A 13,853-nucleotide genomic window follows, 5' to 3' on the forward strand; every position below is an offset into this window, starting at 1 on the left:
ACCTGAATATGAGGTGGTTAAGCAGGTAACCTAGTGAAGTATGTAAGGCTCTAGCGCTGTCTTTTGACTTGATGATGTTTAATGTTAAAGGATAGTTGTACCGCGCACTGACGCTCTGGCGGCTTTGAAAAAGGGAAAGGGTGGTGAGTTAGTGGGAATAAACTGGACAGCCTCCGCCCGGTGGGTCCGTTGGCTGGGCTTGGGGTGTTTTATGGTGCTGTTGTGCGAGTTTATGTGTGGTTTGTTTTGTTGTTGCAGTGTAATGAGGTTTGTGCGGATTGCTGTGTTGTAGGCTTGTGGCTGTGTTTGGTTAGAGTTTGAGAGGTGTATGCAGAGGGGTGACATTTTTAGTGAATCGGTTAATTGGCATTGCTGTCCTTGCAATTATGCCTAGGTGTGATGCTCGCTATCATTCATTATTCCATCGGAGCGTGGCACTTGCTGATCTTCAATATCCCATTTAGATGTGAGGCAGACTAGTGTAGTGATCACGATTCCATCTAAGTGTGGCACTTGGTAACATTCACAGTTTCATTTAAGTGTGGCACATGCTAACATTCGCATTTCTATCTAGGTGCGATGCAGGCTAAAGTTAAGAATTCCATATAAGCGTGGCACACGCTAACATTCACAATCCTATCTAGATGCGACGCAGGCTAAAGTTAAGAATTCCTTCTAAGTCCATCTAAGTGTGGCACATGCTAACATTCACATTTCTATCTAGATGCGACGCAGGCTAAAGTTCAGAATTCCATCTAAGTTTGGTGCATACCAACATTCATTATCCCATCTATATGCAACACAGGCCAATCTTCAGAGTTCTCTCTAGGTGTGGCACTAACATTGGCAAGTAAGTTAGTTTGTAATGCAATGCAACGCAACATTTACAGTCCATCCATGAATAGATTTATGTTGGTGGTCACAAATCTCTCCAAGTATGCATGGTGTAAGTCTATGGCAGTCTCCGTTATGGAAAGGTAAGGTAGAGTGGCAGGGGATTTCTGGAGTAGAGTAATTGCTCTAAACCCCACCCATGCCACACTTACAGTTTTTGTTGGTGTCGGTTGACTGCTGGTTTCATTGGCATCCCCCCGCTGACCCCCACAGACACGCCCCGGAGCTGCCAATGCAGGAGCCGCCATCCGCCCCAGGCCCCCAGCCTCACGGGCTGCCGGGCACAGGGATGCCCTGGGAAAGTCAGCCGTGACCAGCTGGACGTATCAATCAGGGGGGGATGGGCGAGTTGGAGGGCGGGATTGGGAAAAGGCCAGACACAAACAAAAGGACCACACCCCACAGACTGCACCCTCTGGATGCAGCCCAGCATAGAAAAACAGGCTCAGAAGCCACAGAAAACACTAGACAAACACACCAGATTAGCACAGAGTGCTCACCAAAAAATAAATAAATACAAATTGAAAAAAAACACTGACACCACTCCAATAGAGTACATAAAGCAGACCAAAAATGGATTACAATCATTGTGAAACAACTCACTCCACATCAACCAGCCCCTAAAGATGCTTTCAAACTGATTTCCCTGCCACATCCTTCCACATGGCAGTGCACAAAGCAAGTCCACAAGTAATAAATCCAAGACGTGGAGGAAAGTAAACAATCAACGGCAAGGTTAGTATGGACCTACCCGGGCGGCACGAGGACGCTCCAACAACCCTAAATAGGTACCTGAATGCTGCAGAGCGTCTTGGCAAGGTGCTTTTTCTGGTGTCCTTTGTCGGCCGAAAAAAAAGTTCAGAAGTCACTGAAGAGCAAGGCAGGGAAAATCCAAAATGGCAGTTTTAATGGTGTTCAAAACGTAAGGCCAAGGGAATCCAAAGAAGTCCATTAAACAAGCCGAGGTCAGGATTAATCAAGGCAGCAAGTAATCCGCTGTGCAGAGTAAACGTTAGAAGGCACAGGCGCGCAAGCCTGCAGGTTGTTCAGAAAAGCAGAGTGCGTCCGCTTTGGAACGGATGTAGAGAAGACACAGGCTCTCAAGCCGGTAGGCTGTCCAGGAAAGCAGAGGGAGTCTGTTTTGGAACAAAGGATTGGACGGACAAGGTGGACGGAGAGAATCGCAGGAGTCAGCTCACCGATTGGAAGTGGGCAGCAAAAGGAGAGGTGGTGAAAAGGTGAGGAAGCCTCTCCGAACTGCAGAAAAGGTTTCCTAACAGAAAATAGGAAGACGGACAGCAAATAGTTTGCTAACAACTTCAATCAGAAGCGCGGGATGCCGGAAGGGGAATCTATAGAAAGACCAGATCATCCCCTTCCGGCAATCCCTCTCGTCGGAGTAACCATGGCAAACTAACGGGTTCCCCGAGTCTGACTGTCTACCTGCATAGAGCTGCCGCAAGCGCCACGGAAGACACCAATCGCGTTGCAGCAAGAGTGGGATGTGTAACCACCATCTATGCCGGACTCTCCTGGGGTGAACCGTAACAGAACCCTTACCCAAAGAGCCAGAAACCCTGCTGGAGGTGCGGAATTTAACCAACAGTAGGGGAGCATGCACATCATCTGCCCGGACCCACGATCTGTCCTCCGGGCCATAACCCTTCCAGTTAATGTAGTAATACCGCGTATATCTAGAAACCTTTGTGTCAAGTAAAGCGCAAACCTCTAATTCTTCAGAACCGTCCACCATAAGTGTCAGCGGGGCGGGGGGTTGGGTCATGCATCCTGGTGTTGGACAGGGCTTCAGCAGGGAAATATGGAAAACAGGGTGGATACGCCAGTTAGCAGGGAGTACCAAGTGAACCACAACAGGATTCAGGACCTGAGAAACAACATAAGGACTGATGTAAAGGGGCAACTGCTTCTTTTTTCTCTGACAACACACTGCCTCAAGTCTATCCCCATTTACATCTGTCACAGGGCTGTTCCATAATGTATTATGGCTATCCACAGAATATATAGTTGCTGCTGTGTCTCAGGACTTCCTGTAACGCCCCTATATCTAGGGATTTGGAAGGGTTATAGAAGTTCGGCACACCTATTGTTCCGTTACCCACTGATAATTTTACACCTATAAGTGCTATCAGTGGAGTTGAAGATGACCCTGAGGTTCAAACTTCACTACAGAGCATTGTATATTTTCCATGATTATAATCCCAACATCCCCACCTCACCCTTCTTATACAACACATGATATGATATTTTATTTATTTTGCGCCCATACATAAGTGTTTCAGGGCGCAACAAGGCAAGGCAACAATACAAAGGAGGACCAAACAATGATCATGCTAGGCCCAGTGACACTGAGAACACGCAAGTGCAGGGGAGAGGGAAGGTGCAAGGGGCAGCGGAGGAGTGTAAAGTACTGAACACGTGATCAAAATAACAACAGGTAGTGCGTCCAGCAGGTGGCAAGTGCAAGAATAAGGCGCAGACAATGGGTGTAAAATAAGTGCAGGAAGGGGGCTGTAGGGTTGCAGATACAGACCCAAGTGCAGGGTTGCCAGGAGGCAGTGCGGGTATGCAACTGGGAGGGCCGGGATTGGGGCCCGAAATCAGAAGGTAGCCTGGTGCCCAGTGCCGAAACAGGCAGATATCAGTTGGGGAGAGGCAGATCGAAGGAAGAAGCAAAGAGGAGGGTCTTGAGGTGCTTCCGGAAACCGAAGATTGATCTCAAGTTTTAGCGAGGCAGGAAGGCTGTTGCAAAGGGAGGCCCAAGCCGAAGAAAGATATAACCCCAGCGCGTTGCTTGGAAAAGCAACTGACCCTGAGGGAATTGGAGGAGCAAAGAGCTCGAGTAAGAAGGTATTTCCGAAGGAAGAGTTGCAGATATTGTGGACCCAAGACGCAGAAGGCCTTGTGGACAATGCAAAGGGTCTTAGACTTAATCCTTGCAGCCATTGGGAACCAATGAAGAGATTTCAGGGCTTGAGAGATACGATCCATGGGTTTGAGGCCAAGGACAAGTCTTGCAGTCCTGTTCTGGATGAGTTGCAAAGGGCGGAGAGTAGATGCAGGCAGATTTAGAAAGAGGCTTTTGCAATAGTCCAGCCTAGAGACAACCAGAGCTCTAGAGAGAGTGAGCTTCTGGGGGAAGGAAAGGAAAGGACGAATACCTCTGAGGTGGTGCAATTGGTAGTTTGACTTCTTAGAGATGTCAAGAGATGTGTGAAAAAAAATGAAAGTGTGGAGTTGAAAATGACACTGAGGTTCTCAGCCTCACAGGTGGAGCAGAGAGAGAGCCAAGGGAGGCCATCCAGAGAGTGACAGGAAAGGAAGGTGCACGTGTGCCGATGAGGAGGATCTCTGTCTTACTGGCATTAAGGCAGAGGTCATTGGTGGCAGAGGAGAAGAGGTGTCAGAGAGGAGCCTGAAAGCGAGCTGAGTGCCATCCGCATAGCACTGAAAATTGGAGCAGAGAGAAGCAATTCGGTAGGCGAGGGGTGCCAGGTATTGGTTGAAAAGTCAGGGAGAGATGTTAGACCCATGGGGAACACCACAAGTAGAGAGAGAGATAGATAGAGGAAAGGAAGGACCCAAGTTGGACCTGGGAGGGTTGGGTTGGAAAGCAAGAAGGTCAACCAGGCCAGAGCCTGATCAGTGACACCCAGGTTATCATGGAAGCGGTTAAGCAGGATGGCATGGTAGACTGTGTTGAAGTCAGATGAGAGATCGAGTAGGATGAGACCAGACGGGAGATTAGAATCAAAGTTGGAGAGCAGGTCTTCACAGATGTTCAGGAGAGCAGTTTCCGTGCTTCTGGCTGCTATGAAGCCAGACTGATAGTAATGGAGACAACAGAATCAGTGTGGAGATTAAGGTGGGAAATGGCCAGATTTTCCAGGAGTTTGTCCAGGAAAGGAGTGATAGAGAACTGGCAATAGTTAGCCGGGCAGGAGGGGTCAGCTGTGGGTTTCTTGAGAAGAGGTTGCACAAGAGAGTGCTTCAGAGAGGAGGCAAAAGAGTGGTTGCAGAAGTCAGTCAGGGCAGGAGCGAGGGTGTCAATATGGTCCTTGATGATTTTAGACGAACAAGGAAAAACCTGTTTTGACAAGACTTTCATAGATTGTCTGGAAATCTCGTCAGGGGAGAACAGAGGAAAGGAAGCGAATGAGGGAGGAGGTGCGGATGCTGGGGGTAGCGTGGAGAGAAGAGGGAGGAGGAGGAGGAGGAGGAGGAGGAGAAGAGAAGGGTGGTCAGAATGTCCCGGTTTTAGAGATTAAATGAGAGGCCGGGCAGTGCAGAGAGCCTGGGAGGGGACAGGAGAAGTAGAGACTGCAGCAGAATTGGCCAGCTCCTTGCAGATAGTTCGGCCGAGTTGTTAGATATCGCTGAGACGCGGGCTTGGATGTGGGCTGTCTTCTTAGTGCAGACAGAGAGCCGGTATTACTGGTGCAGGAGGCAGGCCAGTTTGCCAGAAGAGGCACTGGATGCCTGCCATTTCCTCTCAGCCACCCTACACTTGCGCTTAAGGGTAACTAGGTCAGAGTCATACCAAGAGTTGCACTTATCTGGAAAACTGAAGTTGCTCTCGACCAACTCTCCGGCACACAAGCAATATCTACATCACCCTCACTTAACACCTCTGTTCATCTCTTGTCCATTCGGCAATAAATTCCTTGCATTCTATTCTATTACCATAATTTCAAACCCCCAAACTTGTTCTCCTCTACTCATCGTTCTGTGGACATCTCTATATGTGATATTCCCTATACTCAGGTACATCTTCGCTGCCGTCGCCTGTAATCTTCAACTTACACTCAGTTGACGGTTGCAATAATAAAGCATAACGAGCCCTCCATTTTAGGTATTTAAATACCCTCCCTCCAACTCGCCATTCAGTTTCTGTCACGTCACCACCTCCACCTCTCTGTCAGATGCCTTTTTACCTCCTGCCACTTACCCCTTCTCAAACCTTTTTACCTGCTGCAGCTTAGACTTTTTGGCTCATTTTTGTTGGCATTGTTATCCATGCCTCTACTTGTTAAAGACAACCCCAATATGACGCTACGCGTTCCCCACCACAATTACCACATTTTGGCTTATCCCGTCACACATTCTTTAATATCATGGGGTCCTCCACACTTACTACACTGCTTATCCTTTCTGCATGCTCCTGCCACATGCCCAAACTCTTGCCATTTATAGTACCGAAGAGGTGCCGGGACATATTACTTGACACTAAAGTGCTGAAACCCCAAATACAAACATTCCCTCCACCTAAATTACAGTGCAACTGATGTAGAGCTTACACTTCCATCAGGACCTTTCCTACCCAGTCGCCACACCTCCAAAACCCCCATATCCTGTAGTGACCTTACTATTTCCCTATCATTCACTCCTTTGCACATATCACCAAATTCACCATACTGTCCCTTCACAGGAACATGGTGTCTCCCTATGCTTCCTAAGTCTTAATGCTTTATTCATGGTTTCTCCCCTATTCCTTTTACCCACAGTATCCCTCCATGTATCCCCTGCACAGATGTCACCTCCCCAATCCCTTTTTTATCCACTACGAAATTATGAAAGGACCAATTTCTCCAAATGCTTATACGATCCGGCTGATTTAATAACAACTTGCCGACAGCTATGCACCGGCTCTTTCCAGGTCCGAGATTCGGTATCAGATGTCCGGCCTGATCTCGGACCCGGCCTGCCTCAACCCTGACAAGGCTTTACCGAGGGTAGATGGGTGCTCAGTGATCGAATATGCTCGGTCCTCCTTTCCCCAGCCATCACTCACGCATTTGTAGGCTCTTGCTCAGCCTGTTTTCTTTCTTCTAGCCTGAAAGGGACACCACAGGAATCAATGGGCCATGATTATCACTAGGGTGAGGGCCATCACTGCTGAAAGCAGACTTTCTACATGCTGAGCGTGCTATTTTGTTTTCCAAATATGCATTTTACACTTTCACAGAAAAAAAAAGTTATTTCCAAACTCAAAAATGCGGTTTAAACTTGCATTCACAGTTTTCTTTAAAATGCGTTCTTTGTGTTTTATCACAGGTTATATTTATAAAGAAGTTATATGCTTGTCAAACTGCGTAATCACAAATAAATGCTTCTGTTGTGTCGCAGTTATTCGGAAATTAAACACTGGGATCACAAGTAACAACTTTTACTTTTACAGAAATACCCTTTGCCCTGATTATAAGCAAGCGACCAGCAGAACTCATCCCCTGGTCAAACAAATTTTATAGCACTTGTTTTTTTACAAGGAATTGAAAAAAGTCATACAATTAACAACTAGTTGTTAATAAGTAAAATCTCATCAACGGTCTCTTAACCATCTGAGCTACTCTGGTAGCTCTACTGTAGAGCGTCTATGGATCCCTTAATGTACTACTAACAATCACTGTATTTTGGGTGCACCGCTGCCATGGAAGTGATTTAAAGTGGAATTGGTGTACAGTTTGGAAAGAAGCAGCATTAAAGTAATTGCACAATTTTCAAACTATTATTTTGAACATTTCATTTAGAGCGGAGTACAACTCCATTCCGCCCCCTCAGAAATCCCCCCAAACTACGCCCCCATCCCGGCCCTTGTGGGATTCCCATTTCCACCACTGTTCACATTCCATTGGCTTCCCCCATTTCCTTCGCTGCTTTCTGTTTGACCACCAGAGGTCTCAATTTATGTGCCTTGGTACTATCCATGAACACATTCCATTCTCCCTACCTCCTGCAGGGAGGCATTCCATCGCCACTTTGCCCCTTACCACACCCCCTCCACTTTTTACTGACTTTCTTGTCTCGCGCCCCTACGCTGTTACTTCCATACTTTGCTACACCTTTTTTTGCTTGTAGCCTCACTTTTCACGCTTGCATGTATAGTGCTTTCTGCCACGTCTTCACCCCGCGGCGCTACCTGCTGCGCCCCATTCAGCATCAAGCGTGCGACTTCCTGAAAGCGGAAGAGCACCTCTGCTTCACGCTGTTCCACCACTGAAGGGCGCCCCCTCGTTAACCAAGCCGCGACCACCCCCAAAACACCCAGACCCTGCTGTCCTGCTATGCCTCGGCTCTGATCCTCCAGCTCAACCCACCGTCCAGCCCGAGACGAGCAGTGTTGCCGGAAGTGAAAGTCAACCTGTACTCGGCTGTGAATCCTAGACTGTGCGGCCTGGTGAAGGAAGAACGTTCCCCACGCTCTTCCGCAAGCGCCAATCACAGTGACGTTCCCCTATCTCCCCGCCTACCCCCGCCGCCTCCCTCCACTCTAAGATGGCAGAGGCGGCGCTGCCTCTCGGTTCACTGCAAGAAGGGGTCTGGTTAGACTGATCGTAGGAATTGCCGCTGCTTCCAGGTTATTTTGTGCCATCGCTTCGTTCACCGTTTTTAATTTTACAATCCAGAAAGAAAAAAACGACAAGGCAACCATGGAGGAGCAGGAGATGCAGCTGAAAGTGAAGAGAGGTGAGATCAATCACAGTAACGATTGTCTGTATATCTGCAAATTTACCTAATATGCTCCCATCTAGTTCGACCTAAAATGTAAGCTAGGACTCTTGTCTTTTAATGCCGTCCCATGGGGCAACATAATTGTAACAGTTTGCTCATTTTACTCTGATAAATGCGTTCAATTTAGGACGTTTTGGACATACAGTAAATGTTTATCTGGTCCATAGAGCATCAACCACAGACCTTTTAGAATGCATAGACAAAGAACGAAAGGGGCCATGCAGGCAGGAAATAGCCATCCTGTAATCATGTTGAATGGAATACCATTAACACATATATGCTATAGTACGTTATTGTATAGCGCCCATTGACATGGCCTCGAAGTGCTGTGGGTGTGAATGCCCTTCAGAAGACCGTCGTTAGAGATGTGATGGGTGAAGAAAGGATTTCTAAAATGTCTGTGTGCTTTTTTTTAGCTAGCAGAAAGGTAGGTAGGGAGTGGCTAGCTCCATAACAGCAGCCATAGTTATCAGGTGAAAGAGCAGGTGTCATGACAAATTGTCATGGGTGTTGTATTCTATTGGGGTGGTGATGTGTGTTTGGGCGGATGTAGTCACGCCGTATCTATTGCAGTTGTATGGAGGGGAGAGGGAGGGGCTGTGCCCAGGGCGGGATATGGCTATGTTCCATTGTGATGGAATGCTCGATTTTGCAATGGAGAAAGACTGACACCTTGTTAGATATGGTCTTGGAGAGCTTATCAGAAAAGCCTTGACAGAGATGCAGCCAATTGGGAGTGTTATGTCCAACCTTGTCGACACCTCAGTTGCCCCCGCATTCCCATCAGGGGTGAGTAATAGTTGGCCAAGGAGATGGGTTAAGTCTGTGAGGATGCCGAAGGGAAGTGCCAGGTTTTGAAAGCTTTCCTGAAGGCAGGGTGATCTTCATAGTGGCAGATGGGAAATGGGATCGAGTTCCAGATGGTAGGTGCTTAGGCTGAGAAAGAGGAGCCCCCTATTCTGGTTAATGTTGGCACTGGAATAAAGAGAAGCACAGCACCTGATCCAAGGTTTCTGTTAAGCCTGTAGCTGGTAAGCTTATGCTGCGGGTATTCCAGTCCTATGTTGTGGAGAAATCGTTGGGTGATGCACTTTGCCATGAAGGTGGATCGCCGGCCGATTGGAAGCCAGTGAAGGACTGCTATTATCTGTTCTCCACAGTCTAGGATGAGCCTTGTGTTAGTGTTTTGTACCTGTTGTAGTTTTCTTAGCTGTGTTGCGGTGGACCCCCCCATGTATAGGGCGTTGGAAAAGTTAAAGTGTGAAAGGATGATGGAGATAATTGCAGAGACTATGTGGGAAGGTCAGGTAGGGAAAAGGCGTTGGAGAATGCAAATGTGTCAGTAGCAGCTTTTTGCCAAAAAGTTGATGTGATGGGGTCAGGTCCACGTCCATAATGCATCTGAGGTTTTTCACTGTGTTGGAGGTGGTGGGTCAAGAGAGAGCGATCACAGGGTGGGTTCGGGGAAGAGGGCAGTCTTCCTGCAGGGCATGTTTGTGGATTTGCCTGGGTTGAGTAGAAGGTGATTGCCAGTCATCCAATATTCGATTTGTGGGAGACCTGTTGCAAAATCGGGGGAGGCCGAGGTGGGGCCCTTTGGGATTCAGAAGATGATTTGGGTGTTGTCTACGTAATTATTGCAGGATAGGCCATGGAATCGAATGAGTGCTGGAAGAGGGCTTAGGTAGAGGTTAAAGAGCAGAGGTGACTGATGGGCAACCTGCAGCACTCCATGGCCGACTTGGCGGGAATCGAGGAGAAAGTACACATGCCTCCTATTTGGGATCTGTTGGAGAGGAAGGAGGACATCCATTTTAGAGTTGTGTCCCTGATGCCAAGAGATCGAGTAGGATTAGGGCGGCGCAGCCTTCCGAGCTTGAGCGTCATTTAAGATAATCCCAGATGGAGACTATGTATGATTCAGTTCCTTTTAAGGGTCTGAAGCCTGATTAGGCTGAGTCTGGGATCTGGTTAGATTCTGTGAAATGGCATAGTTGTGAGTATGCTGCTCGGTCTGTTAATTTAGCTATAATCGGTTGTTTGATATGGGTCTGTAATTAGTCTGGTCTAGTGTGGTTTTTTTTGAGCAGGGCCTTTGATGTAGGACATTTTGAATTATGCTGGGAAGTAGGGATGTAACGGTATAACGGTATACCGTTAAAGATACCGTGAACCACTTAATTGAACAATAATAACTGTCACATTGTTTATACCGTTATACCGTTCATACCGTTAAGTGTGCTTTTCAATCTGATTTGGAAAGGCTGCAGTAAGCAATTGCTGCGCAGTCTTTGTTTTTCACTGTTGGATGTGCCGTCTGCCAAGTAGTTTCAGTTGGAGCAGTTTTTAATGCCATTCCATAAACCACACGTGCCTTACACAAAATCAATATGTTAGCAATAGGAAGAATAGATACAGTGCCAAGAAGGAAAAGGGTTTACTTTGGGGTGGCGGCTTTGGGGTTTATATATTTATAATGGATAATGTTCTCTAAACATATGGCAATGGGGGATTTCCCTGGTTCTATCATTGAATTTACATATAATAAGTCACACTGCGAAATTCACTCATCTCTGTGGGTATTCCCTGCTGCCATACCAAAGGGTAACATGTCAGTGATTACTGAACACCTTTTGGCCCGCAAGTAAACTAAAGGCTGTAACGTAAAGAGAAAGTGCGTGCGTGTGTGTGTGTGTATGTGCACAAGCGTATACTACCATCAGCCTCCATTGATCTGTGGCATGCAGGTTATCAAGATGGCAACATGTTCATCTTCACCAGTAGCCAGTGGGGAAGCAAAAAGCCTAAATGACCACTTAAGAAAAGCTATTCAGTTTGCTTTGCCAGTTGCAGCAGGCCTCCACCCCACCCCCTCCTCTCCACACGTGTGTTTGTGTTTGGTGGAAGCAAGGCATTTCAGTGGGTGGAAAGTATGTTGAAAAGCCCAATTCTGGCCCTGGGTGCCTGGTTTTGTTTGTGATGATACATCTGTCAATTTATGACCTTTTAGAAAATATTTGTTAAGATCAGTTAACTCCACCTGCTATACCGCGATAACCATGATATACCGTCATTTGGCAAGAAGGTTATCGTACCGTCATAAAACGAATACCGTGACACCCCTACTGGGAAAGTGGTGGAAATTAGATGTGTTGACCATAGATCTTGCGAAGTCGCCAGCTCAAGTGAATGTCAGGATTTCTTTTAGTTGGGAAGAGGTCTCCAGGGGACCCTGAGGCACGGCTGTCAGTAGCTTGAGATATTCGGGTGGAGAGGGAGTGGAAAGAAAGATGAGAAGAGAAGAGCGAGTGGAAGAAGGTGGTTCTGATGTCCCGAGGGAGGGGTAGGCAATGCTATTTTAGAGATGATGGAGTTGTTTCTTTCTAGGGCTATGTTGTGGAAGTGGTCTGAGAGGGAGTCGCAGAGAGTTTATGTATGGATGGGATTAGAGGCGGTGCATACTGGGGCATTGAATTTGGAAATAAGCTTGTGGAGCTCCCTTGAGAGGTTTGGAAGTGATGACTGCAGCCCTCTGTTGATTACAACTAATTGTTCTACGGCAAACTGGTGTATTCCCCTGCTTCTATTATGCTTCCATGTCTTTTCTTATTTCTATCTATTCCTACGCACATTATCTCTCCTTGATGTTTTATCTCTGGGTTGTTTCGGTGGCGAATGACTGTTGGAGCTGGAGGGAGGCTTGCCATGGGGTTGACATACCAAATAAACCTGATGTAAATCCTCATCGAGCCCTGTCCTTGATGCATCATTTTGGGGGTGATGTGGGGCTAAGAGCCGGCTCCGTGGCCAACAGCAACTGAAAAAAGTTACGAGCGAGAGTGGTCATCCGGCTACAGGAAGCCGGTTGAAGAGTGGAGGAAACAGAAACAGTCTCAGACAGTGCAGAAGCCCTAACAGGAACGAGCGTGAGATTGTTAATCAACGCTCAATATATTGAACCTAAACACATTGTGCAGAGAACGTTATAAATGTACCCAGCAAACATTAGAGGAAAGTACCTGTGTGCATGCTCTCAACCTGATTACTGTGTTGCCCGGCAATAAATTAACAATAACAACATAATGTACGCACTTGTAACAACGGCATAGTACATCTGGGTTGATTCATAAATAACGTAGTAAGCAATAAAATTATTGAAATTGTGCACAGGAAACTACATATGAAAATGATCTTTATCAAATGAAAGCATTGGAATAACAGCATGAGGAAATGCAGACCTTCACCATACATCTCAAGGCTGTTTCCTGCCCAATCCAGGAGAGTCAGCAATTCCATGGACTGAATGGCGGGCATATTGGAAGAATTCTCTTTGCGCAGTAGACCATAAAAAGTTCTAAATACTGAAAAAAAGAAAAACCTCCTCTTCCATGCTTTAGGTCTGAAGGGCCAAAGGCAATTTGAGGAATTCCTGAAATGGCTACAGCAGAGGTGGGTGACATAAGTGTGTATGAATTAGCTTTGTAACGAATGGATGCCTAACACCAAAAACCAATAAGGCAATCAACCGGTCTAATTTGTACCCTCTTGAAACAGAAACATGGAAAGAGCAGAAGAATACGCCCCAGCTCTTCGGAATCTTTTCATCTTGTGTAAGTTCAACACGGCATAACCACAGATGAATGCATTAGCGATCAAACAATAATACATACAGTCAACACACACCACGGTCCAAGATCAGCCTTGGATCGGTGGAGACGTCTCGTTAGAGCATACCCTAGCTATTTGTGCCTCTCAAATCAACCCCATCAACAAAAAAGCTAAAGCAAAAGACAGCAAAAAGGGTGATTCAGGGAAACCGAAGTTGACGATACCCCCAAGTATCAGGAAATGCTGACGCAAAAAAAGAATGAAGCAATGATGCAGATTGTGGATCCAGACAAAGAGAAGTTTTTCAGGTGCAGAAGATATGGTCACTACTTGATTCTATCCATCGAACCAAAGATGTTCAAAAGGCAGCATTGTGGCCGCTTCGTGGCAGTTTTTCAGGAAAAAAGACAATTGCGTATGTGCAAGTAGAAGACTTTTTTTTTTTGAGGAAGAACGAGTCCTGATGATCTGAGGAATTCGCAGAACTGAAACCTGCTGTGTTGTGCTATTAGGAGGCATTCCAGTATCAATGATGGTCGACAGTTGCTTGCCTTATTCGATTATCACTTTGGAGGATTGGAAAAGTCTGGGGAACGCCCGACTCCAGGCACATTTGTACTAACCGGACATAAGGAACCCTGGAAGGTTTGAGGGTGAACTCATACCAACAGTCTGATACTTCCTTGGACTAATTGAATGAATAAACTGGATGGTGTGATGATTCAGAAATGAAAGCCGGAAAACAAAGGTGTCTTTTTGGTTATAGACTTTTATTCAAATTAAAAGGGTTGGGGAAAATACCTCTCTGACACTATTCTAAAGAG

The 13,853-nt window shown here is 46.6% G+C and overlaps 2 protein-coding genes across 4 annotated transcripts in view; one reads left to right on the forward strand and one right to left on the reverse strand.

The window, feature by feature from the left end:
- RFXANK (regulatory factor X associated ankyrin containing protein) overlaps positions 1 to 8,112 on the reverse strand; it is a 276,320-nt gene extending 268,208 nt beyond the window's left edge. For both annotated transcript variants that reach the window (XM_069649120.1, XM_069649121.1), the window contains exon 1: positions 8,007 to 8,112. The gene's annotated coding sequence lies outside the window, so the exon portion shown is untranslated. The remainder of the gene's footprint in view (positions 1 to 8,006) is intronic.
- Positions 8,113 to 8,176: 64 nt separating this feature from the next.
- The window catches only part of BORCS8 (BLOC-1 related complex subunit 8), a 101,616-nt gene continuing 95,939 nt past the window's right edge, over positions 8,177 to 13,853 (forward strand). Inside the window, exon 1 of one of the 2 annotated variants that reach the window (XM_069649122.1) lies at positions 8,177 to 8,376. In XM_069649122.1, the coding sequence (XP_069505223.1) occupies positions 8,340 to 8,376 (37 nt within the window). In that variant the 5' untranslated portion in view covers positions 8,177 to 8,339. The remainder of the gene's footprint in view (positions 8,377 to 13,853) is intronic. The other variant, XM_069649124.1, reaches the window with a different exon arrangement.

Source organism: Ambystoma mexicanum, chromosome 1p (assembly GCF_040938575.1).
Source record: "Ambystoma mexicanum isolate Mex_15411 chromosome 1p, UKY_AmexF1_1, whole genome shotgun sequence".
Lineage (NCBI taxonomy): Eukaryota > Metazoa > Chordata > Amphibia > Caudata > Ambystomatidae > Ambystoma > Ambystoma mexicanum.